This window comes from Chinchilla lanigera, unplaced genomic scaffold, assembly GCF_000276665.1.
Source record: "Chinchilla lanigera isolate Chin_1 unplaced genomic scaffold, ChiLan1.0 scaffold00062, whole genome shotgun sequence".
Lineage (NCBI taxonomy): Eukaryota > Metazoa > Chordata > Mammalia > Rodentia > Chinchillidae > Chinchilla > Chinchilla lanigera.
In genome coordinates this window covers 12,571,444-12,597,115 of record NW_004955463.1, presented here as the reverse complement: position 1 = coordinate 12,597,115, position 25,672 = coordinate 12,571,444, and the positions used below count along the sequence as shown (strand labels likewise).

General features: G+C 37.0%; 1 protein-coding gene across 1 annotated transcript in view; it reads right to left on the bottom strand.

The window, feature by feature from the left end:
* The window catches only part of LOC102010135 (potassium channel subfamily U member 1), a 133,212-nt gene that overhangs the window by 94,964 nt on the left and 12,576 nt on the right, over positions 1 to 25,672 (bottom strand). Inside the window, exons 3-10 of the mRNA XM_005398473.2 lie at positions 14,691 to 14,752; positions 13,387 to 13,477; positions 12,031 to 12,142; positions 10,662 to 10,737; positions 9,247 to 9,322; positions 5,712 to 5,882; positions 4,812 to 4,903; positions 2,253 to 2,363 (exon numbers count right to left, since the gene is read on the bottom strand). Coding sequence (XP_005398530.1) covers positions 2,253 to 2,363; positions 4,812 to 4,903; positions 5,712 to 5,882; positions 9,247 to 9,322; positions 10,662 to 10,737; positions 12,031 to 12,142; positions 13,387 to 13,477; positions 14,691 to 14,752 — 791 coding nt within the window. The remainder of the gene's footprint in view (positions 1 to 2,252; positions 2,364 to 4,811; positions 4,904 to 5,711; positions 5,883 to 9,246; positions 9,323 to 10,661; positions 10,738 to 12,030; positions 12,143 to 13,386; positions 13,478 to 14,690; positions 14,753 to 25,672) is intronic.

Here is a 25,672-nt window from a genome sequence, read left to right as displayed (position 1 = left end):
GTGCAACTTCAGATATATATCACTTTCCACACATCTAATGAATCCATGCTTGTCTCAATTGATGATGATTAGCTTTCTTTCTTCTCCATCATTTTCAGTTTCTTCTTTTTTCACACTGTTTTATAAAGACGCAAATAAAGTATAGATTTCAGGAAAGACATGCATGGCAGTGATGTGGAAACAGCTGTTGTTCATCACCAGCACCAGAAAGTAGCTGAAATGTTGTTGGACATCACACACACAAAAGCCCAAATTCATGGTGATTTGGCCATCTCAGAGTGTAAAGGAATAAAGGACAGGGTGCTCAATTGCAAAACAAGGCAAGGTTAGTGTGATCCTACATACAGTTCCTGTGTAAGATCAAAATGTCACTTCAAGCCTGGATAATTAGAGAACAGTTTTTGGAAAACTGATTCATCATTTGAGAAAAATAAAGATGTTAATTCATCACACATTACACATAATCAATCCCAGACAGCTTAAATATTAAAAACCATACTGTGAAAACATTAGAGAAACAGTCCCTTAATTCTAGAACAAAGAAACCTAAAAATGTCAGACAACTAAGGAGCCAAAAAGGATAATTGATGGATTGGAGTACTGTAAAAAATCCTTCTGTATTAAAATAAAAGTACAAGCAAAAGGTAAAAGTTGGAGGAAAACAAATATGTAACAAATGGTATCATAAAAATACTTTGAGTGTTTAAAAGTCAATAAAACAATAGAGCTCTCTTAATAGAAAAGAATAAAAGAAACAAAGAGTTTAAAAACAAGGTAAAGTATTCAAAATATAAAACTGTTCATTCAATCTCACTACAAACTAAAGTTGAAAATTGTAACATAAAAAAGCAAGAAGCCATTTATGTTGGGAAATAAATTAGAAAATTATAAATGAAATAGTAAGAAGCCACTTTAAATGATTAATACTTTAAAAAATCTTTCTTTAAATATGTATTTACCAGTGTTTGACAAGCTATTTGACTTGGACTCTGCTAGAGGAAAAGAAAAATGTATGGAGCAAAAGCATTATTAAGGATAATCCCTTGGACTTAACATTTCCAATCTTCAGAATTAACAGTTACAAATAATGATAAAGTGCACTAAGTTTATGCACGAAATTATGGTCATGTACAATGACAATAAATGTAGAGTGACATAAATGTCAAATAATGGAGAGTCATTAAAATAATATTAGTATATATGTGTGATCAAAAGACATGGTAAACATTTACATTTTTTAAAAAGTTGTTACAGTAAAAGACACAGTGCCATTCATCCTTTTCAGAACACCCTCCCTTGCTTGGAGTACACTAATCCCACCTTTCTTGCTACTTTCTGAAGCAGGTCTGTTTATGGTTCTATTAAATGAACATCTTTAGTTGTGTTGTCATGACTGCCTCAATGTCCTGAACTGATTAAAGATGTTGATCTTTCATGGTCATTTTGACTATGGGGAATAGTCAGGAGTCACATGGGTCCCAGATCTGGTAAATAAGATAGATAAGGACACACCATAATGTTTTTAGGAGGTTGTCTTTCTGTTGTATGGCATGTGACTGAGATATTCACTATATTTTTCATCACACTCTATGAAAGTGTAAAGTAAAAGACACTTTATTTTTTTATTTTTTTATTTTTTTTGGTTTTTCTCCGGTACCGGGAACCGAACTCACGACCTTGCGCTTGCCAGGCAGGCGCTTTTGCCGCTGAGCTAAATCCCCAGCCCCAGTAAAAGACACTTTAATAAAAAGTAAAAAATTTAAAAAACAATCTAAACATTCACTGTATATTTTGATCACATCCTGCATGAAAACTAAAATTTTATGCAGAAAGAAATACAATTTTTTTTAAGGTACCCCTCTTTATTGATGTAAGAATGAAAGTTCCAGATTAACCATGTTGTATTTTCATACTGGATGTTTTTCTCAGCCCCTTTTAAAATTAAGACTTATTTGTGTGTGTGTGTGTGTGTGTGTGTGTGTGTGTGTATAATAACTACTTCCCAAGCCAAAAATGCAAATATTCACTAAATATTTTGATCACATCTAGCCTCATAGGTAGGACAACATCTGGCAAGATATATTACAAATATTTACATGGATTAACTCTGGACATGAGATTACTTTTCTTTTGCTTTCTTGACTTTTAATATTTCTAAATTTTCTGTGAATATAATGGAGTAATTTTCTTCCATTAAAAATATTTACACATATTTCAAGTACCAGTTTAGGACCCATGAGCCACACACTTACTCTCCCAGGAAAACAATCTCAGTATTGATCTCCCCTGGCTTGTTGCGTAAAAAGTTCCTCAGGAAAGCAGTCACGCTGTCAACAGTGATGTTTCCACAGACCACAATGAACCTGGGCAGCAAGATCAGGAAGGTAGATTATCTGAGGAACACATATAAAGGTTTTCTGTGGTTTCTGTGGGGAATGTATTCTAAGACCCACAAGGACAGCCAAATCTGTAGATGCTGAATTCTCCCTATAAAATAGCACAGTATTTGCATATAAACTGTGCACATATTTCTATATATTTTAAATCACCTCTAGATTACTTCTAATTCTTAATACAATGAAAATGCTATGTAAATAGTTGCCATAGTGTCTGCTTAGGGAATAATGACAAGGAGAACATGTCTGCGCTAGTCCATTGCAGATGAAAATTTTTTTCAAATATTTTCTAGCTGCAGTTGGTTTAACCCACCACAGACATAGCATCTATAGACGCAGGCAGGACTGACTATATTTTCTTGTCTAGTTTTAGAGATGGACAATTAGCTTAACCTTGTTTGTAAATAAATGTGATATTTAATTACAGAAGCACTAAATACAGCATCCCTGATGTACAAAAAATGTCAGATTTCAGCAGTCTTCTATCATCTCAGATCCATGCATTCAGTTGCTCTGCACATAGCTTTGCAGGAATGCAGTCATTATTGCTAGCTTTGTCACGATTATTTATAATTTAAAACACATTTTCCATTCGATTCCTGATTGGCTGATACAGATATTTATTTTTCATTGAGGAACCAAGACTAAGAATAGTTCAATACATTTCCTCCTGGTCAGGTATTATGGCTGAAACCAGTCCAGAACCTACCATATCCTGGATTGCTTCCGTTTATCCTCCACATCTAAAATAACCTGATAGTTACAAGACAAATTGTTACTATGAAGAGATAGCTAAGACAAGAATAGATATCTACATGTTCATGAAAACAGCTGACAATTTTCTTAGGTTAAATACAGTTAAAGACAGTATTTTTCCAGTACTACTCATTTGAGAAGACTGAAATTGCAGTTTTAGTATAAGTTAACCTTAAATTTTTCAGACTAAGATGGATGATTTTTATGTGCACTACATGTCTTTTCCAAAATAAATGGAATTAGACTTTGGCTTCTTTATTTTATTTTGCTGGTTCTCAGTATATTTACATTTTTATTAATCTCATTTATTAATTTTTATTAATGTTTTTCTTTTCCACTTTGTACAACTTCATCAATCATAATTTTTACCAACTCTGCTAAGAAACTACTCTAAAGTAGTACTAACTACATTGTGCCTTTTTCCTATAGAGACTCTATAAAAAAAAATCGCATCAAATTTAACAACTCCAATCCATTCTTTTCTTCTTAGATATGAAAAGACATAATGGTAGCCAAGATAATATAAATCCACAGGGAAAGAGGATAAGAACAATTCCATCTCCTTTTTCCTTCTGGGAATAAATGGCTTACAGTTTGGGCAAAACCAAAAAACAAGCCCTAAATGGTTAGCGCAGTTTTTACCTGAGACAGCTTCACTGCATTAATTATTTTAAACTTCAATCATGGCTTAACTCAATCCACTATGAAATGTTATCAGTGTTGCTCACATGAGGGAAATGTGCAAGAGACCTAGTAACAGTTATGAGAATAGTTAGTGACAAGGGATGCAGAATACTGCTATCCCCATTAGAATTATTTGACGGTGAATTATAACGTTATCTGTCACTTTAATTCTAAGTGTTATCAGAATTGAAATGCAATCACATGTGTCTATTAGAGAAAGAAAAAGAGGCAAGCAAGCAAGCAAGCAAAACAGCCAGAAAGTGATGCAGGAAGGCTTTCTCCTGTATCAGTGTATGACAATAAGCATCACAAAAGACTCTGCCAGCCCACAACTTGCACAAAGTCCACAGCAACTTTACACACACACACTCACACACACACAGAACTTATGCAAGGATGTCTGCCCAACTGTTTATTCACTCTCACACTGATGCCACTCTTGCTATTACTCTTTGTACCCAAGGGTTATTGCCTTAAAATATCTTATGTAATCCTAATTTCATTCATTCATTCTTTCATTCATTCATTTCAGAGTTGCCCACCAGGTAGGCTAGTCTCAAACTCCTGGGCTCAAGAGATCCCCATCTCAGCCTCCTGAGTAGCTGGGACTACAGCAACCTGGCGCTGTGACCAGCTTTCATTTGAATGTGCTTGACATTTTCTAGAGAGTGCATTTCCCCTGTAAAGTTCTGGTATTCTCATTTAAACATTGTTTTTTGGAGAGTCTTTCTCTCATTATTTAGGTTGAAATACTTGACATAATGCTTTTACAAGCATCTGTATAGTAGTTTGTATTAAGTAGAAAATATATTTACATGGTATTTATTTTAACACAGAGTTCTTTAGTAAATGAAGGGGCTTTCCAGCAATAAAACTTGAGTTCCATAACTTGGCCAGGCAGCAGGCACCTAGGATGAGATATGTGACTGAGGGCATATTTTAAGCTGCTGAAATTGTGTTCTAAAAGTTACTTACTTTTTCCCTTTGACTGCTTCATAGGTATTGGTGTATTTCCTCTGGTTAGCAAAAAGTTCCACTATTTCAGGGACATAGTTCGCAAATAGGACCTAAAATGATCAGCAAACCATAGGTTTTGTTATTTTGACAAAAGATGCTCCAAATTTCCAGACTAAACTTAGGAAGAAGGCACATGTAACTTTCACCTAGAAGATGTTATGAACTGAATTTTTAAAAGGAGAGCATGTTTCTTTCTTTAGTGTCTAAATTGTGTTAAAAACTTCTGACTTCCTTCTGCCTCTGACTTTACAGCATTTGGACCTTGGGACATTCCCGTGTGTGAGAAAAATAGTGACTGATATAAAACATATAACATGGTGGACAGGAGACTAGAAGAAAGAGAGATATAATGAACTCTATTATGGCTTTTAAAGGACTGAAATAAAAATCAGTAAAGGAAAGGAAGCTTCCTTTACCCTCACCTTGCTCCTCAACCCAGCATAGTCTTCACTAATATGGACTCATATGCTGATGTCCGGGGTTTACACACTTGGGGTGGACAAGATGGAACTTTCTTCAGATCAAATTTTAAATGTTCTTTCTCTTTAGAAGGAAAGCTAATTCGATAGGCAATGATAAAGGAAGATATGTTTGTAGGAATCATTGCAGAGGCTGATAAAGAAAGTCTGCTCATTTATCTACCATCCTCCATCCCTGAACACCAAGAAATTGTGCCATGGGTTCTGGGGAATGCAGCTTGGAAAATAAGGGACCTACTCATCTTTGCTTTTTCATATGGCACTTCCTCTGAATGAGGCAACATTCATTAGCAAACCTAACCTGTTTTTTCTCTCCCCATAAATCAAATGTATTTTGGCATATAGAGCTACATTCAAAAGATATTAAAATGTTCCTTACCAAACTCCCCAGGGTGAAGCACATGATGAACATCCGTCCAAGGGACGTCTTGGCCACCACATCTCCAAAGCCAACAGTTGACATGGTTACTATGACCACATAAACCGAATCGAAATAGGATATGTTCTGTGCGTTTCTACCTTTGAGCCAGGGATCACCAGAATTCTCCACCTGTCCAAAGAGAGAAAGAAAAGATCACTGAATGGAGCACAAGAGATTGTTTACAAAGAATATATAGTGGATACTTATAACTTATTAGTATGTATTACATATAATGTTTCTTTCTTCCTAATTTTAGAGATTTTCTTCTATGCCTTCTGTATTTCCTAGATGCTGTTGGAGAGTTCTGAAAGGAGGTTTTTTTGTGTTAAGAACTGGTATGGAAATTAGAAATGGATTTGATCACTTTTTAAAAACAATCAACCAAATGCAAATTGTTTCCTAAATTTGATAGGTGGTTTGGATATGTAGATCCCTACAATCCCTCCAAAATGGGAAAGACCTTGTACGTCTGTACTTTTTCTCTCAAAGTAAATAAATATTCACTAAGTAAATATTTACTAAGTAAATATCTGTATAAGGTGTACTAATCTGCTTCCACTAACTTCTGGAGTTGTTATATTTTAAAACAATAACATATCTTAAAAAACACAAGTTCATAGCACACAGATTTAAATCTCATGGTATTTTGCGACCGTTTCCTTGAGGCTAAAACCCCTTAGCATCTTTTATAACATTTTAGTGCAGGGCTTCAATAATCTTCTTGAATAAAATGTTGTAAAGATTAAAATTAAATTGATTTCAGCCTGGAAATTTTCTCCTCAATAATTTGAGAAATGCTTTAAGGTTTAACTCACTATCTTTGGGAGTCAGTTAACAATTTTAGCACTCCAAATTCCTTCCAGCTTACCACACATCTCTCTAAACTGCCCTTGTAGCTCCTAGGGGAAGAGAGTGGCCAACCTTCATCTACCCACTTTTCCCTCAGCTCTTGCTCTTAACCATGCCAGCATCAATCTATTGGTCCCAAATGGGGGTATGGACCAGTGCTAAAATACAGAATCATTATTTTAACTCCATATCTCAAAACTGAACTTCATGTTTTTAAACTTTATATTTCAGCTTTAAGGTGCAACATAGTATGAAGGAGGAGGATACGAAATTACTTGTCTAGATCCTCTCACCTCCCCTCTAGTATTTCTATTATTTATATTACATTTACATTGTAGGGACACATCTTAGCTTGTAACCATGATGCCTTTGCTTATGTCATCTGTATTATAAGTTCATTCACTAGTTTTGGTCATGGTTTATCCATTGTGAATTCTCAGTTTTGATTCATTTCCTTTGTGGCTGGATTTTATCAAGCTACTTTTCTAAAAGGGGCTCACAGGTTCTGTTTTGGCTTGTGTGCTTATCAAGAGAAGACTGATTATATTTCCTTTCACAGAGACATAAGATAGACCCTTCTCTATTGTATTCAAATATCAATCAATATACCCAAGAAGCCCCAGGTTAGTTTGCTTGTCCCCTTGTATGGGCCTTGCTTTATTTTGTTTGGATTCTCCTTGCTATCCTCAAAAGTCAAGAACTGCTCTACAAAACAGCTGGGATTAATAATACAGTGTCATTTTACCTGGAATACTGTCTGGCACTGCTTTGTGTGCTTTTGTTTGGGAACATTCCATTTTAGAAGGATCATTTTAAGTTTATAAAAACAATGTACTTTTCCTTTATTCCCTTGGGCAAATTATATTGTAGTTGTTGGTTTACACTATGTGACTACTATTATACTGGCATCTCACTGCCCTCTACCGCATGTCCTTGTTATTTTGGACAGAATTCATGATTAAGCATGATACTGATTCTTTTCTAGTTAATACCAATCTCTAAGTATCAACTTTTAGCTGAAGATTACTGTGAGTTTGGGAAGGTGGTGAGTAGGGACAATTATAGCTTTTATATTGATTTGCATTTCAAATATGCTTTCAACAAGATCTACTCTTTCCCTTACTTTGGGATGTAGCTCTTGTAGGTTTCTTTATATCACAGAAATTAGTGTGGCTCAAAGCAGAACCCATTAGTTCTTGACCCATCTGACTGCTGCTCTTTTTCTGTAGGCATCCTTGCTGGTGTGGCCTTGTTTGGGAGACTGCTTGTCCAGCAGGACACATGCTGAGCAAGACAGTCAGTGGAGTAGGCAAGGGTCATGCCCTGGTCATGTATGCACAGGAAGCAACTGTTCTTCAGCTATGACTCTTAGAGGCCTCGGGAGATTAGAGATGGAAGACTCTTGTATTTTCCCAAAGAATTCATAAATCTAGGTTTTTACATGAGCTCTCCATAAAATTGAGCAACTAATTAAATAATAGAAAACAAAATAAAAATATAATAAAGTCAAATAAATTATGATTGTAGGACTGAGAGCCTCTCATTCAAACTGCTATTGAAGGCAGAGAAGGCATCACGGCTTCTCTCCTAGCATTCTGGGCCGGGGCCAACAGGCCCTGCAGGGCACTGGTGATTCCCTCTCCCCTGATATCTCAGGACTCAGGGTTCAGCCCTCTAAACCCACGGATCTGCCTACATCTGTGATACTTCTTCAGAAAAAAAAGGTTCTTCCCTGCTGGAATGTGGAGGAGGGGTGTAGCTGGTTTTTTATTCCTCAAAGCCCTTATCCTAATTTCATATAGTATTTTACCTTTTTCTTAATAGACTGAGGATGTAAAGTTCTTATTTTCCTTTTTATTATTATTGTTTTAAATAATCTTGACAGATGTAAGTCCAAGGAACATCTGCTATATTTTTTGTTTGGTTTGGTTTTATTTTCAAAGGATTTTGCAGATTTTTAATATCCTGTTTCAGCGTCTGTGATTTCTAATGACTGATCCTCAACTGCCCATGAGCAGTGAAGCCCAGGAGTTTCTTTCCTATTGCTGAAAGCCTTTTACTATGTTGCTGATTATGTGAGATAGGCACTAGCCTTCCTATAAGCAAAGGAAGCAGTGAGGGACAAAATTTAAAGAGTCAGGGAGGTCCAGAGCTCACCTTCCCAACAGCATCTCTTCTCCCACAACTATCCAGCTTTATATAAGTCTGAAATTCTCTAATTGGGATCTTTTTCCTTTTCTTTTTTGCATTGCTGGGGGTTGAACTCAGAGCTGTGCGTGCTGGGTGAGTGCCGTACCCCTGAGTCACACCCATAGTCTGGCTTTATTTATTTAGTGTCTTATTATAAAAATATATGTTTTAACTCCAGAATCCCCAAACCTCCATGAAGCTTTACCAGTAGAATTACCTATTGCTTATCCTGTAGACCTTATTAGGTCTTTCCCTAAGAGCAAATTTTGAAAGTTGGAAGAGGAACGAAGATCCTTTGATGTGGTAGAAGACACATATTTATCATAAATGCGATGGTGGAAAAAAAGCTAAAGACAGAGAAAGGGAAAAGATAAATTTCTGGCCCCACAGCTTCCTCTCCAGTTTTCAAAGGAATATTCTCATTAGGGATGAAGGACAGTGATGAGGTGCTTACCAAGTGAATGAATCCCGCAGCGGTGAACCAGGTACTGAGAAATATTGATAACAGTTTGGAAAACTTCACTGAATTACTAAAGGAAGAAAGGACAAATAAAGCAGTGTTGTGTCTCCTTAAGCAGGTTTCAAAACAGCACACACCTCTCATTCTCTAAGATCCTGCTCATTGCTCAGAGAGTGGCTCAGAGACCAGAAGTGATGGTGTCCTGGGGGGTAATGATTAAGGGGACCCCTGGCCTTGCCCTCACCTCCAGTCTGCAATATGACAGGGTCCTCTACTGATTCTTATACTCGTCAGAGTGAGAGGCACAGCTCTGAAACTCACCTGATCACACATACTTCTTTGAAAATTGTGGATTTTGCTGTGACATTCACTAGCCTGGTATGACACTGCTTTAAAATTATACAATATGTAGGTCAACATAAGATAGATTCAATGAGCCATTATGCTGTCTAAGGTGATTATACAAAATGCACCATGTCAGGAGTTCAGGGAGTAGCTTGTAAAGTGGAACTCTGAGCAGCTCACAGAAACATAGAGTCACTTGGACTGCTGACCTCATAACAGGGCTTTAAGGATTTGAAAGGATCAGAAGTGCTCTTGTTACTAAAAGAAAGCCCTAGATTTTAACTGACATGTTCATAGCTTTCAGGCAAGGCAACCTCTCAAGCCAGAATGACCTTTTGTACCTTGATTTCTCCATGATGAAATCCACCTGGACAATGGAATCTACCTGGTGATATTTGATATTTGTAATGAAAATGCAGAAGTGTAAAGAGTCTGAATGGGTAATAGAACAAACTGATTCAAGATGTAGGTGTACTGGTGCTCAAAAGTGGTTTGGAGATTTGTTGTTTCCTTTTGGTGATATTGAAATGAAATTTTTTTTTTTTTGGCTAGGGATGAACCTAGCATCTTCTACCTGCTGGCTCTACCACTTAACTACACCTTCAGTTTATGGCTGTATTTGTGTAATGTGAATCTCTCGTGTGCATGGGAACTGTGTTACACCTCCCAAACCCGAGGAAAATTTCTTACTACTCAGCAGAGACACGATGATAAAAACAAATGTGGAGAAACAAAGCCTCCAAAGTGGCTGACTGATCTAAGTATGTATATATCTATATATGTGGTAAATATTGGTCAAGGGACCTAGAATTAAAGTCCAAGTGAGTTTACACCTGTGGCTTTATAAAACAAAGATAAACAATGTCTTTGAAATGATTATAAGATTTTGACCCTGTTTGTAAGGTCATAGGAAGGGAGAATAAGTGAAGAACATCAGGGATGCTGGGGGAGTTTTTCAATTGTGCCAGGGAAATTCTGATGAGGCATGAGTGAAGTCTGGGTCCAGCTAACATTTTCACTTCCTAATCTGAACTACTAAGCAAGCAGGAAAGGCTGGTACTTACCTAGTCTTGATGGCTTGTAGAATTTGCAGTATTTGAGGGAGTTCTAGCAGCCGCAAAGCTCTTAGGAACCTTAAACCTAAGGAATCGAAAGGAGAAAGCTGCCAAAAGAGAAGCGTCACCATAAAGAACGGCCTGAATTACAGCACAGTTGGGGTTGCAGGCATTCTTTTCTCCTCTGCGTGTTCTAATCTAATATAGTATAACAGCATAACCGTATCGCTTTAAGAGCATGAGCTGAAGTTCAAGTCCTTCCCTTCGCAGTTCTAGCCATTGCCGCTTAAGGAAGCCCCACTGCTCCCATCGTTTCTCTTCTGTGAAATGAGAATTATAATCACACTTACCTTAAACAATTGTCTATCTAAAGCACAGCTGCCTTGTGTACAGTAACTATTTGTCTACTCTGCCCAATTCTTCTTTTAAACAAAATTTTCCACAAATCACCTAAACTCCTGATCATCCACTCTCTATGATACATTGTTTCTCAATGCTTATTTATTTTGTCATTAATCATAGTTAGGAACAGAACTGTTATGCACTTTACAGACAGAAGTAAATATAAAATTACAGAAAAATGTGAAAAGCTAGTGCTATGGTGTGGCTCTGGGATGTCCTCTGGAATGCTCTTGTGTGTGGAAGGTGACTGGGTTGGGGGCACCATGCTCATCAGTTGGTTCGTCCTCTAATGAGTTCAGCATTCGGTCCTGAGTGCAAGTCGTTTACTGGGATGTGACCTGGGAGTGTGTATCTCCCTCCCAGCTTCCTTCCTGCATCCTCTGCTTCTTGTCACCATGATTTGAGCAGTTTTCCTCTGCAGGACACTTTCACCATGCCCTTTCTGCTAGGGAGCCAGCCAACAATCACCTGACTCCTCTAAATACCATGAGCTGACATACAGCTGTCCTTTAAGTTGTGGGCTTTGGGTGTTATGTTTCAGGGACAAGGAAGTGACTAGGACAGCTATGCAATGCTGGTGCACTGTCAACCTGCCCACCTAAAACACAAAACAACTAAACACTTTCCTCCCAAGTCTGGGCCTGGATAGATATGATGAGCAGCTTTCTTACAAGCAGAAAAATTTCTCATCCCTGTTTAGCACAAAAGTGCCAAGGGAATAGGATGCTGGAACCTTGCCTCTCCAGAAGTCCTACAGCCTTCCCATCACAACTACTGAATACCTACTGTATACCAGGTGCAGTGTCTGGTGCTATGGTAAAAAACATGGTTGCTAATATAGTAAAAAAATAGCCAAATAGAGAGATTTTTACAGTGGCAGCTAGGAACGAAGGAAAAATGAAAATACTTATAAATGCATGTTGAGAGCTTCATGTTTTGTTTTAGATATTGCTACAGATTTCATATACACACTTACCTAGCCAGTTACTCTTCAAGTAAAAAGAAATAAATGTTGGGGGGATGGTAAAGATGTCTACAATGGAATTCATCTCCAGCCAGAACTTGATCTTGTCATCGGCTGCCAAAAACTATAAAAATGAAAATGGAACACTGAAAATCTGCTACCCTCAAGAATTTGGAGTGAACACATGAGATGGCATTTTGTAGCTACATTTATCTGATTACCTCAGGGTTTGCTATTGGTCTCTTTTATGCATATACAAACATGTAATCATGTAAAATTATACATACAGATATCATGCCTTTAAGGGGTGTTCAATTAATACAAGATGCTAATTCTCTCCCTTTAGAATAAGTACTTTGACTTTTCTGTTCCCAGAAGTATGTATGTATGTATGTTTTTATTTGTGAGCAAAGAAGGTGCATGATTTAAGAAGGTCTCCAGTGAAAAAGGTACAGCTCTTCTAGTGACCTGCATTTATGAGCTTCCCTACTTAGATTAAGAAAAACAGGTTTCTGGGAAGAAGAGTCCACTACTGTAAAAAAGATCTTGAAGGTCAGTGTAGTAGTATTCGTTTTGAAGGGAGATCATAGAAATATATACCACACATATGTGTATATGTATATATACATATATGTACATGAGAAGTATATGAGATATGTTAATCTATATAAAATGTAAGTACATATATAGATAAATAGATAATACAGTCCTCCACAAGCGTGGAATGGATTCATACACTAAAACAGAGATTTTAAAAAGTACTTACTAAATGCCATTGGCATAAGAGAACTCAGTAATAAATGAATGTAAGAAAAATTAAACAAAGATACAAACATATTTCATACAGGTAGATGCTACATACACCATTAGTAGAACCAGTGACAGCTTCAGAGCCTTTTTGTTCCAGTTCCACCACCTTGTGATTATTGGTAAAGTGAGATTTGCAGTCCTTGTAAGCCAATAAGGAAGATATTGTGACAGAGTAGTTTTTAAAAGATAAATTTCATTTGTGTTGACCTTGATTCATAGCCTCCAGTGCAGGGAAGAGAGAGACAGAGAGACAGACAGACAGACAGAGAGAGAGAGAGAGAGAGAGAGAGAGACAGAGAGAGAGAGAGAGACAGAGACAGACAGAGAGAGACAGAGACAGACAGAGAGAGACAGAGAAACAGAGGCAGAGACAGAGAAAGAGACAGACAGAGAAACAGAGATAGACAGAGAGACAAGAGACAGTTTTGGTAACAGCACAGACCCTCTACCTTGGAAGCCTGAGAATTAGGTATATTGTTAAACTGAGGCACACTCTGGTCTCTTTATGTTGCTCCAGTTGTGCCAGCATGTTTCCTCCCACTTCCCATCAGTACTTACTCTCAACCCAAAATAGAAACTAAAGAAAGCGTTGAAAGACAAATCAATGGGGATGGTTTTGTCTCCATATGAAGAACAGCTTCCAACAGGGCTGGAAAAGAAATAAGTACAGTGTGTGAAGGTGAACATTTAAATGCCATGTCTATAAAGGACAAATATAGGCAGAAGGTAGGCAATTTTCTACTTATTCACTGTGAATGGTCAATTCAGATGCTTAAATTGAGCAGTGAAGGAAATTACCTTTCTCTCGGGAGTATAGCTCTGCATAAACAAAACCTTTGGACCACCACGGAGCTTAAAAATAACAGAAAATTCCCCATAATCACTGTCACAGGGTTTATTGGATCCATTTCAATTTTTTTCAATGGATATTTGGAGCTGTAGCGATTACATAGCTCTCCTTGGTTTGCAAGTTCATCTATCCAGACAATATTTAAGCTTCTGTATAATTTTGTTCTAGGTCAGATGGTTTGATTGGGCCAAATTAAAAAAAAAAAATTCCTAGAAGATCTGGTTGGAGTTTACAAAGCAAGACTGCCAGTTTCGTTAGGATATACAAAGTTACCTGAGCTACAGTGTCAGCACCCTCCCCTACACATCACTTTTTTGTGTGTTACAAAGTCTCTAAATTGACAAGGCTGGCTTCGAACTTGTGATCCTCCTGCCTCAGCCTGCCCAGTAGCTGGGATTACAAGAGTGTGCCACTGCACCTAGTTTAATTGCCTGGTGTTTGAGGCACTATAAATCCTAAATGTACCTTATCTGGAAATTCAGTTGAATTCCCAGAGAGTTGCCATGGAGTTCACATTAGATCAACCTTAAGTCCAAAGACCCACTGTAACACTGATCTGGAAGAAGGGAGCACGTTTGGAGCAAAGCAGACAGCACCCTGCTCCCTTACTGCAGGTGAGGTTTGGCTTTTTGTGTTCTCAGATCCATCCAAAGTTCTCAGAGGTTTATGAGAAAGTTTGATATGAATGCAGAACTTCTTCAATGTGAGAGGAACCTGAAAGCCTTCTAAAGTGGCCTATGTGGAGCTGAGTGTCGAAGGTGGAGTCCCAGAACTTCTGAAGTGAACCTGTGTACCCCACCTGACTCCAGCGATGCAGGATGCCAAGGTTCAGAGGAAACATCCATTTCTTCAGTGTCTGCCGAGGCAACTAAACACCTACATTTTCATAAGCCTGTGTGTGTGCATGCGTGTTGTGTGCAGGTACATTAAACAATATCCTGAGGAGAAAATCTCAAAGTAGCTGGGCAAATTACTGATATAGCCAACACAAATGATTAAGGAATTTACTCACTCAATAGAATTGATGAAATAGATTATAAGAGACCCAATGCTTAGTACAAAGACAAGGATCACCTGAAAACAAACAAAAACAGGCATGAATATGCAAAGCCATTTTATTGTCATGGAAAAGAAATAAACCAACAAAATTAAGTTTTATCTCTATTTAAAATAAATTGAAATAAATTTTATCATGATGTTTATTTCTGCAAGAAGGGAGGCAAGAAGAAGATATGTATTTTCGCTTTTTACTTTGCTCATGTATGCATAGCCGCTTATTCACACATTAATTTATGCTAGGATTCCTTCCTCCATTCAAGAAAAATTGATTGGACCTTCCCTCAATGAACATGTATCCACTTTCCTTACTTACTTTTCAATTTCATGTACTTCAGAATAAATCATTTCTCATACCCACTACTTCTAGGGCTTGCAGAACATTTATTATGTGATTAGCATATGCTGTATATTTTATTACATGCTAGAAAAGGAGGGCTACTGGAAGAAAACCTTGGACTCGAACTGCCTTCTTAGAAGGCAGTCACAAGCATGTCAACCTTCATACGTAATCAGAACTTCGCAGTGGGGAAAGTGTTACAAACGAGAAGGGAATGAGCGTGAGTGTTTCTAACATGCTGGTGTCTTGTCTGAGAAATGAGCTGTGCAGTATAACTGGGAAACTGCCCACTGAATGTCTTCAGTGTGTTTGGATGAAATCTTTGGCAGCTTCCGTGATATTTTCCAAGTCAACTGTAGGAAATCAAACATCCCTTCATTTATTTCTAATTTCCAAACCTTCCAGGTTTTTAACCTGTCCAGTCCAGTGTAATTCTAATGAAAACACTATGAATCTTATCTGTAACTCAAGTTCCACTGCCAGCTCAGATGTTCCTGGAGCAGGCTGTTTGTATTAGGGGAGGTGTCAGATTTTTCTCTAATAACCCTTTTTGGGTTTTTATTCATAGCTCCCATTGCTTAGCTTGCTTCTCTCCTCTCCAGAACTGTAGGCCAGTGTGGGGAATGAAGAAAGGGGAGGTGGTAGCAGGAAATATGTCTGATATTTACTTTCATGGGTGGTCTCACTGGTCTCTGTGGGCATCAATGCAACTATTCAAGTCCAATGAATATTTCTTTGCTCCTCTCATGGCCCAGGTAGAATTCTGCTCACCAGTGTACAACAGGGGTACATGATTCTTGTTCTCATGGAGCTCACAGCCTTCATGATACAGATAATTAATATGCTAATATATGGCATATTAGAAAATAAATGCTAAGAAACTGAAGTGGAGTGAAAGTCAAGGAGATCAGAAATGCAAGCTAAGGGGGCAGAGCAGTTGTAGTCTTGCTAATGTTTAATAGTTTATAGTCTCATATTTATTTTTCTTGATTTGGGTGACACACATTGGGTTTTCCTTCACTGGTGCCCACAACTTTTCTCAGTACTCCTCTTACCACCATTCTCTTCTGGATGCTTTATCCACCCAGATACCTTCTGAAGGAGGTAACATCAGGCTCTCTCCTGTGACCCATAAAGAGGCCATGGAAAGACCCAAGCATTCTTTGCCTCAACAAACACCTCAAAGACAGATTGTCTCAGACCCTCCCACACCTCTGCCACAGTATACCTTGCTCAGAAGTCCTCCTCCAATTCCAGCCCACTCTAATTTACACTTGGTTGGGGAAGATTCTAAAAGCATCCATTCTTTTTTTTCCCCAACTTGTTTGTAGGTTACAATGTCGCAGCTCATTCAAAACAAAATAGGTGCCTGCATCTGTTTTCTTGGAATCTGAATTCTTACCATAAGTTCCATTTTAGCATTTAACTAAGTAGTGTGTTTGAGCTACTACGAAGTTTGAGTTTGTTGTATAGATATTCAGTTAGAACTGTAACCTGATGTTCAGAAAAGTTAGTTGGAATAGAGATATGTCCACATATAGTTAACATCTACATATTGATAATTATTAATGTTTTTTGTGAAAACTTTTTTTTTTAGAGAGAAAAGAACAAATTCAGAGACAAAAACAAAACAACACAGAAATTATAAAAATGATAAAGAATTTCAAAACAAGGTGATAGGAAGTCAGCAATAGTTGTTGTATTACAAATTGTTATCTTCAAAGTAGTTGCTTAGATTACCAGATATAGGTATGCAAGACTGATCAAACAATGAAATATTAACTGTTCTTTTCAATAAACCAATAAAAATTAGTAGTACAAATATCTTAGCTATCTTATATATGTATATTCTTTTTTTCTTTCCTTCTTTCTTTCTTTTCTTCTTTCCCTCATCCCAATTGTTCTTTCTTATTAAGCAGTTTCTTTCCTTTTCACAATATCTATTGTACATTTCAGTTTTATTTACCCTTTCAGGTTCTTACACTTGGGAGACAATATGGTGTTTATACATGTGGATCTGGTTTATTTCCCTTATGAGTATGGCCTCTAGTTGCATCCATTTACCTCTAAAAACCTTGAGTTTATCGCTCTTTATAGCTGAGTAATATTCCATTGTATAAAAATCCAACATTTTTCTTATCAGCTCCTCAGTTGATGGGCGTTTGCATTGTTTCCAAAATTTTGCAATGACAAATTGTGAGGCTATAAACATGCATGCACATATATTGCTGTAGTATGTTGCTTTTAATTATTTTGGGACAATACCCAGAAGGGGAAAGGTAGGTTAAACGGAACCATAAATCTTAATGTTTTGAGGAATCTCCAGACTGATTTCCAAACTACATTTCCAACTACATTGCACCATTCTACATTGCCACCAACAGTGGAAAAGCGTTCCTCCTCCCCACAGCTCCTCCAGTACTTGTTTTTGGTTGATTTCTTGATGGTAACCATTGTTACTGGGGTGAGATGGAATCTCAGTGTTGTTTTAATTTGCATTTCTCAAACAACCAATGATGTTGAACGTTTTTTCATGCATTTATTTGCTATATGTATTTCTTCATCTGAGAAGTGTGTATTCATCTCAGATGCCCATTTTTGGATTGGGTCTTTGAATTTGAGGGGTCTGAGTTTTTTCAATTTTTTATATGTTCTAGATATAAGTCCTTTGTCTGAGGGACAGGTAGCTAAAATGTTTTCCCACTCTGTGGTTTGTCTTTTCACTCTATTGGTGATTTCTTTTGAAGTACAAAAGCTTTTTAATAGGATGAGATCCCAGTTGCTGATTCTTTGAAGTGTTTTCTGAGCAGTTTGGGTTTTGTTCATGAAGACTATGCCTACCCCTATGTCTTCAAGATTTTGACTTATTTTCTCTTCCAGTAGATTTAGTGTTTCTGCTTTAATACTTAAATCTTTGAGCCAGTTTAATTTGTTTAGTGCATGGTGATAGACATGGCTCTAGCTTTAGTCTTCAGCATGTGGAGAGCCAGTTTTTCCAGGATCATTTATTGAAGAGGTTAATATGGACATGTTTGGCCCCTTTGGGAAAAATAAGGTTGCTGAGTGTGTTTGTAGTTGTGCCTGCATCTTTTAATCTGTTCAACTGGTCTTTAGGTCTATTTTTTTTGCCAGTACCATGCTGATTTTATCACAGTACCTTTGTAGTATAATTTTAAGTCAGGGTTTGTGATGCCTCCTGACTTATCTTTGTTGCCCAGGATTGCCTTTGCTATTCTAGATCTCTTCCAGATGAATTTTAGGAGTGTTTTCTCTACCTCTTTGAGGTTTTTTTTTCTTATTTTTATATAGCAGTATAATTTTTCCTTTCTTACTAAATCCCTTAAAAGATTCAAGTATGAAATCATACAATAACACGGTTCTGTAAAGATGGTGGCAGGCCCATATGTTTACAACTCACCAAACCACAAACATGATAAAAAAAGTAAATAAGAAAATGCAGAAGAAATTAGCTTTACTGGCTCTCAGCCTCATGATACAAACCCAAAGAAAGTTACTAAGGAATAATACATAACAGACAGTACAATGCACCAAATCACAAGAAGGCCCTGTCCACTATCAGTGTGTGGACACTATTCAGTGAATCTGCAGAAATGGGAGGTGATTCTGAGAGGATCTAGAAAGGTCTCCTGAGTTAGAGGTGCAAAATCTGAAAGCTCTAGCTACGTGGGTGAGTAGAGAGCCCTGCTTCTTAGGCATGGAACACTGTGGATTGGAAATGGGACCACAGGCAGAGTGAGCTTGAGGAAAACCCTCAGACCAGGGGTCAGGGAGGACAAAGTCTTGGATGGTAGCAACCCTTTTTAGGAACACCCCAGAGAAACACAGTATACAGATTTTGAGGCCTGGTCTAAAGAGCCTCATTTGGAGTTGCTGATCCCAGTCTTACCCCACATTTGTCCTTGTGGGGAAACACACAGGAGATTGGGACTTTGACATCTATACTGTGATTTAAAAATTCTATTTTTAAAAATCCCATTTAGTTAGCTAGTGGATAGTTAGTAGTAGGTGTCTTTGGACAACAATGGCAAATGCAGTTGAAGAGAGACACTGAATATTCTAAACTTTCGTTTGTGAATATCAGCAGGCCATACAAATTTCAGTTCAAGGGAAGGTCAAGACAACAGAAAGCACATGCAGAGAAAATACATGAAATGACTTGCCAGAAAAAGAACACAAAATACAGGCCAAATAGCTTTAAAATTACAATTAGTGTCTCCAGTAACATTTGCTAGAACACCGCCTGTCAGGAGAGAATGGAACTGACAACATTAAACTCTCATTGGGGTGCTGAATAGCAGGAGGATGTTGATGAAAGCAAAATGGAACAAATAAAGTAATCCTCCAATACCAACAGGCAACAACAGAAATGGAAATTATGATTAACAAGGGCATAGGAAGATAGATGCAAGAGATACAATTATAACTGGCATTCTGGAAAAATAAAACAAATATTTTTAAAAAAACCTTAAAAAATGGAAAAAATACATCTCAGAATTTCGAAGACTGATCTTAGCTGTTGAAGAGGCCCAACAAACTTTGTCAAGCAGGGAAAGAAGACACACATATAGACACATTATAGTGACTTTTCAGATTTGGAAAGATTCCTTATAGGGTATTCTTCTATATTAGAAAGTACATGACAACAGGTCATCAATAACTGAAATGGAATAAGAGTGATTTCATGATTCTCTGCTGTAATTAATATCATTCAAGATCCAGTAAGGAAAGCAGAAATAGCATCAATCATTTTAAGACAGTTTATTTCTAAATGTCTTTATAGGATTAGAAAGAGGACAATACAATAGTAGAAACTATAAAAAGTTTTACCTAGCAAGTAGGAAATCAACCAAAATGAAATACGGAAAGTTAGTACAAGGTGGCTTTTGGTCTTGGGATTCAGGCTAGGGGGAGGAGTAATGGACCTGCAAGGAGATGTTATGACTCTGTTTCTGGCACTGTTGGTAAAAAATAAATAAAACAAGAGCCAGAAATAGAGTTGATTACTACTATTATACTAAACTCAGTAAGGTAATCTGGGAAGAATAGCTTCCAAACTCAAAAAGACCAACTCCTTCCTTCTCCTGGGCTTCCGGTCGGCTGGTATACCTACCACCTGTTGACAAAGTCTAACGATGAGCCAGCTGACAGTTGATAAAAGACAGACATTTGGGAGACTGGTAGGTCAGGGAAAGGAAACAATAGGAGGGAGGAGTAAAGAGTAGAGAGCTAGTGGAGGGGCAAAAATGATAAAAATAGTTCATATGCATATGTGGATCTCCCAAACTGAAATCCATTTATTTGTGTAGCTGGTATTTATAATAAATTTCTTTTTAAAAACCAAAGAAAAACCAAAACAAAACACATATTAGTCCTACCCAATATCACAAAGCAAAGAAGAGAGGGTGGACTGGAGCATAGAAAATAGTTCAGGACCTAGTGTGTGGCCTTCAGTGCTAGTTACACTGAAATAACATTTATAAAGACTATAGGACAAAGAATGGCAAACCAAGAGTTCTAACCCCAAACAAATCATTGTTCACTTGTAAAAGTAAGCAGAAAACGTTTTGGACATTGAAGGATTAAGACAGTATACTGTCCACATAACCCTTGGTAAATGATTATGGCAAATTCTCAAGAAAAAGAAAAACAAAAGAAAAATTCAGAAACACAAAAGATGTAAGAAAAAAAAAGTTGTATAATGAAACTGGTAAAATTGGGGATTAATAGAACTTTTTAAATTTATAAGTATTAAGAAGGAATCTTTGCAAATGTTATACATCTGCTATTCCCACCCTCCCCAAGCTCCAACCCTGCCACCCAACACATATACTCATCCCTCACCCAGTGGCATTTGAGAACTAATGTTCAAATTAGTTCAACCATTTCTGGAAGGAAGAGGGATGATAGGGAGGGAAATCATATTCAAGATATCATTCAAGAGAATATAAGTAGAAAATATACAGAGCCACACAGAAATACAGAGACAGAATGAATTTTATTTACCTGACTTTTATAATAGTCTATTAAAATAGAATTATCCCCTTTAAAATATACAAAAAGACTAATTTAAAAACTGTAAACTAAAAATATAAATTTCAGCCAATTTTCAGTACTTGGTATGTCCTGAGTGTTTTATATATACTTTACAATTCTCTTTATACTCTAATGAGGCCATTGTAATCTCCTTACTATTCATGTTGTATAAATGAAATCCAGCTTAGAAAACTTATCTTGCCCAGAATTATATACTAGTAAATGGAGACACTAATATGTAAGCTCATGTTTCTCAAAATGCTCAATTTCTCAGCCTCTCAGGAGGATGAGAAATGAAGACGACAGCAGGGCTGTTGGCTATGTATTTGATATCCGTGCTCCCTTCCTTTGCTAACAGATCTCATAGCTGTTTATTTAAATTACTGATATTTACATATTTACATATTTTATTAGCCAGCAAATTCAATTTCTAAATATTCAAAAGACCAATAAAACAGATCTTAATAATGCATAATGATTAAATTCCCCTGGTAAATTAAGAAGCAAATGCGTTCTTCAATCAATAAAATAACAAATATTCAGCTACATGACATTTACAAGGGATACACTTAAGAGGCAATAAAAAACGATGGAAAGAGAGCTGGCCAAAGACATCCCAATCAAGTATGCATACAACGAAAACAGGAAAATCACTCTTACAGGACAATATTGTGTTCTAAAGTATTCTAGAAAAAAACAAGGGCAACTTTAAATGCAACAAAAATAGACATTTGACATTTCCTATTGGTAAAAGGCAGTAGCAAGCCAGAAGGTATGCTAAGTAACTTTGTGCAGCAACTGGTAGTAGACTATAGTGTCCAAAATCTGTTGGAAATGCAAGACATCCAATTAAAGCTAAAATATCATAAATGGAGATTTTTGACATGCTCCTCTCAGTCATTCAGCAAATGATGAAGGATATGGAAAACACATAAAAATAATTAGTATTGCTTATATTGTATATCAAACAGACAAATAACTACTTTTTCAAAAGCCCATTAAATAGTAGTAAAAATTGATCTTGTACTAGGCAACAATGAATTTCTCATAAATTCCACAAAGTAGAAATCATAAAAGCAGTGTCATCCTTGCACTATAAATTCCAACTGAAGTAGAAAAGATTGCCCCCTTGTCTCCAAAGTAAGTCTTCCTTCAGGAAAATAAAAGCGTATCTCCTTCGTCTAACTAGATCATGAATCAGACAAGAAATCAAAATTAAAATTTAAGCAGAGCAAAAATTAGGTATTAACAAAAATAAGAGTGTTACTTGTCAAAGTAAGATATACTCAAAGAAACGCTTAGAGGAAAAATTCTTACAAATCAAATACAACTCAAGAAACTGGAGTATAACAATTAGGCCTTTTGGGTGTTGTTGCCAGGGAGAAGCCTGCATAGTTGTGTGATCTAGTTGATGTGAGCTACGCTGGCCTGCATTTTCCAGCCAAGCCAGGTGAGGGCGGGACAACTGTACTAGCTCCGGTCTTTCCAGGCTCAGATGGCAAAGCAGCAGCGTAGCAACCCCGTGGCACCTCTGCTGTGGGACAACAGGCAAAGTGCAGGGCCCACACCTCCTCCTCTGTGGAAACGCCCCCCAGTATCAGCACTGGCCTATCCCAAGGAGGCCACTGTTCCCAGTCCCTGAGCCCCACCTCCACTGCCACTCCCGGACTTGGAACTGTAACATTACTGAGCATGTGCAGGAAGAGACCAGGTGGATGCTTAAGTGGGAGAAGGGGGCACCTGAGCTGCTAGAAGCCTCCTGTAGCAAGAAGCTGGATCAAGAGAAAGCACCAGCACAGAAGGTGGATGAGCTGGTCAAAGCCAGGAAGAGCCCAGGGCCTTCAGTCTCAGGAAATACTGTGAGCCCCTGCTGGACCCAAGGATGTTCCCTTGTAAAGGCCGGTAGCACAGCAGGACTAAGCCGCATGCTTACTGTTCATTCTTCTTTCTTCCCTGGAGTTCAAGCCAGTTCTGACTAACTTATTTCCTTGAAGAGAGGAAGTGTGTCCATTTAGAGATTTCTCCTAAGAAACTCAGCGTCTGTTTGACTTTCTCTTCTCTTAGCTTGTGGAAGCTGTTTTGGTAACAGAAAAGGTGTATTAGAAAATTTTCACCCTGAACTGGTGATGCAGCATATGAAATTGCAAGGAGTGAGAAAGAAGAAAAGAATGAAAGGAAAAATAAGAAAAGACAGGATGTTGAAATTAAGGAAAAGAAAGATAGTAATTATGTATGTTTTACACACATTCTGCCATATATGTATGAGATATATGGAATTGATGAATAAAACTACTTTTCATGAGACTCATGAAATATCTCCAGAAAAAATAAAATAGATCAAAAGGCAGGAAAATGGTAGATTAGAAGTATCAGAAGAGAGGAAAAACAATATGAATTAGGGAGGGAGGGAGGGAGAGGGGTATTCTGTTCAGCCAAAAGTGTACTACAATCTACGAAGGAGACTCTCAAAGTAGCATTTTTTCTTTTCTTTTTTCTTTTTCTCCTTGAAAAAGGTCTTATGGCTTTGAAAACTAAAACTTTCCTCTAAAACTAAGGTAGCTACACTGTTTATAGTCTAAGCACAAAATTATTTTGTGGAACTGAGATTTGTACCCAAGCCTTTGCATGGAGCTGCACCCCCAGCCCATTCTTTAATTTTTTATTTTGGACAGCCACAGGATTGCCACTAAATTGTCCAGGGTGAGCTGGAGCTTTCAATTCTCCTCAGTCTCAGTCTCCAGTAGTACTGGGATTATAGTCATGTTCCATCACACTCCGCTCTAAACATAAGCTTTTAAAAATGAAAGATGCTAATAACAATAACACCAAGAAAGCCAGCAAAACCTGGATTAACGAGTCTCCCGATTTTAACAGAGAGTGTCATGTTGATTTTGTAATTACTCCTTGTACCTCTCATAAATAGTAATCAAATATAAAAATGAAGGGACAGCTTTGGAATCTCTAAATAGGTACGAGAAACAAAAAGAAAATTGAAATTTCCCGACATCTGTCTCTAAATATTATTTCATGCTTCCTCTGGATTGAATCTTCATTATAGTTGTTATTTAGGCAATTGATTAAATCACAAATATATTAAAGATGGATAATTATCAGACAAAACATAATTTATGGGAAATCCATCCAATGAGATGGATTTTTTCAATTCATGTCTTCACTTACAGATATTACTTATTGCGAGAATGAGACAGAGTTCATCATAAATATTAGTTGTTTTTATATTTATAGCTACAAATATTGAGCTATCCTGTTCACAAAAATATTAGAAATACTTATATATGCTCATTATAGGCTAGGCATATATGTATAATATATATACACCAATTAACTCATAAAGATTTTAATGCATTAACCCATCTCCATATACTGACTCATTTATTTACTCAAATCTGTCAACAGTATTTTTCTTCTCTACTTTATAATTTTCATTCATTTAAAGGATGTCATGGCAACATTCTCTTTTCTAAAGTGGACTATGCAATGCTATTGTATAGTGGTGAGGGGTGTTCAGGCAGATCGATTTTCAGAAATAGTACCAGAGAAGATGGAGCAATGCCCACACCCACTGATGCTTTGGAACTCTATTGATTGCCCTCAGCCTTTTTTGTGTGGTGGATGACTATGAAAGACACAGGATGGACGGACTGACTTGAATTTGTAACTCATTTCACCACCACTGGTAGCATTATCCATTTACTTCACTATTGGCTTTCTATAAAGAACTGCCACAAACAGAAACATCACTTATTATTATAAACTTTATATTTTTATAGATATAACTTAAGGGAGGAGAAGAGTTATCTCAATTGCACTAAATAAATACTTGAGGAAAGTAAAGCTGACCCTGTTATTGAGCACATTCAGATTTACAGGAATAAATTAATCAGTAGTTGCTTCAGGCAGTTGGGGAAAGGAAAGTGTTTAGTTTTCACTATGTAGCTTTGTGTTTTTGAATATTGTGCCATGTGCATAAAAAGATAAGACAATGTATTTTTCCATAAGTGATCAGTGCATTAAAAAATTTAGCTTACAGGAAATCATTTTGAGTGTAGTGGAATATTTCTTAGCAGGGTTTTCTTTATTTCTGTGATAAAAGTCTCTAAACTAAAGTATATTCCCATGCTATATAGCAAAACAAATTCTTGATCATTGATGGTATATTAAATAAAAAATACAGAATAATGAAGGGAAGTGTACAAAAACATAAAGAAAAAACATGTAAAGATGCAGTGGTACTTCAGTTTACAAAAGCTTTTGTTTGCAAACACTTTGGTTTGCAAATAGAAGTGTTTGGCAAAACTGTGTTTTTCTTTGCAGAGCTCTGCATTAGGTGACTAACACAACTCTGACCATCTTACCTGCATGAACATGAAAATGGTCGTTTTTCTAGAATTGTGGAATGAATTAAGTTCATCAAATGAGGTGCTACTGTACAACTCATCTCAGGTGGAGGGCAGTGTTTATTTTATTTTAACATAAACTATTCAAAACATGCAGTAAGAAACTGACCTACTATAGTAAATTTT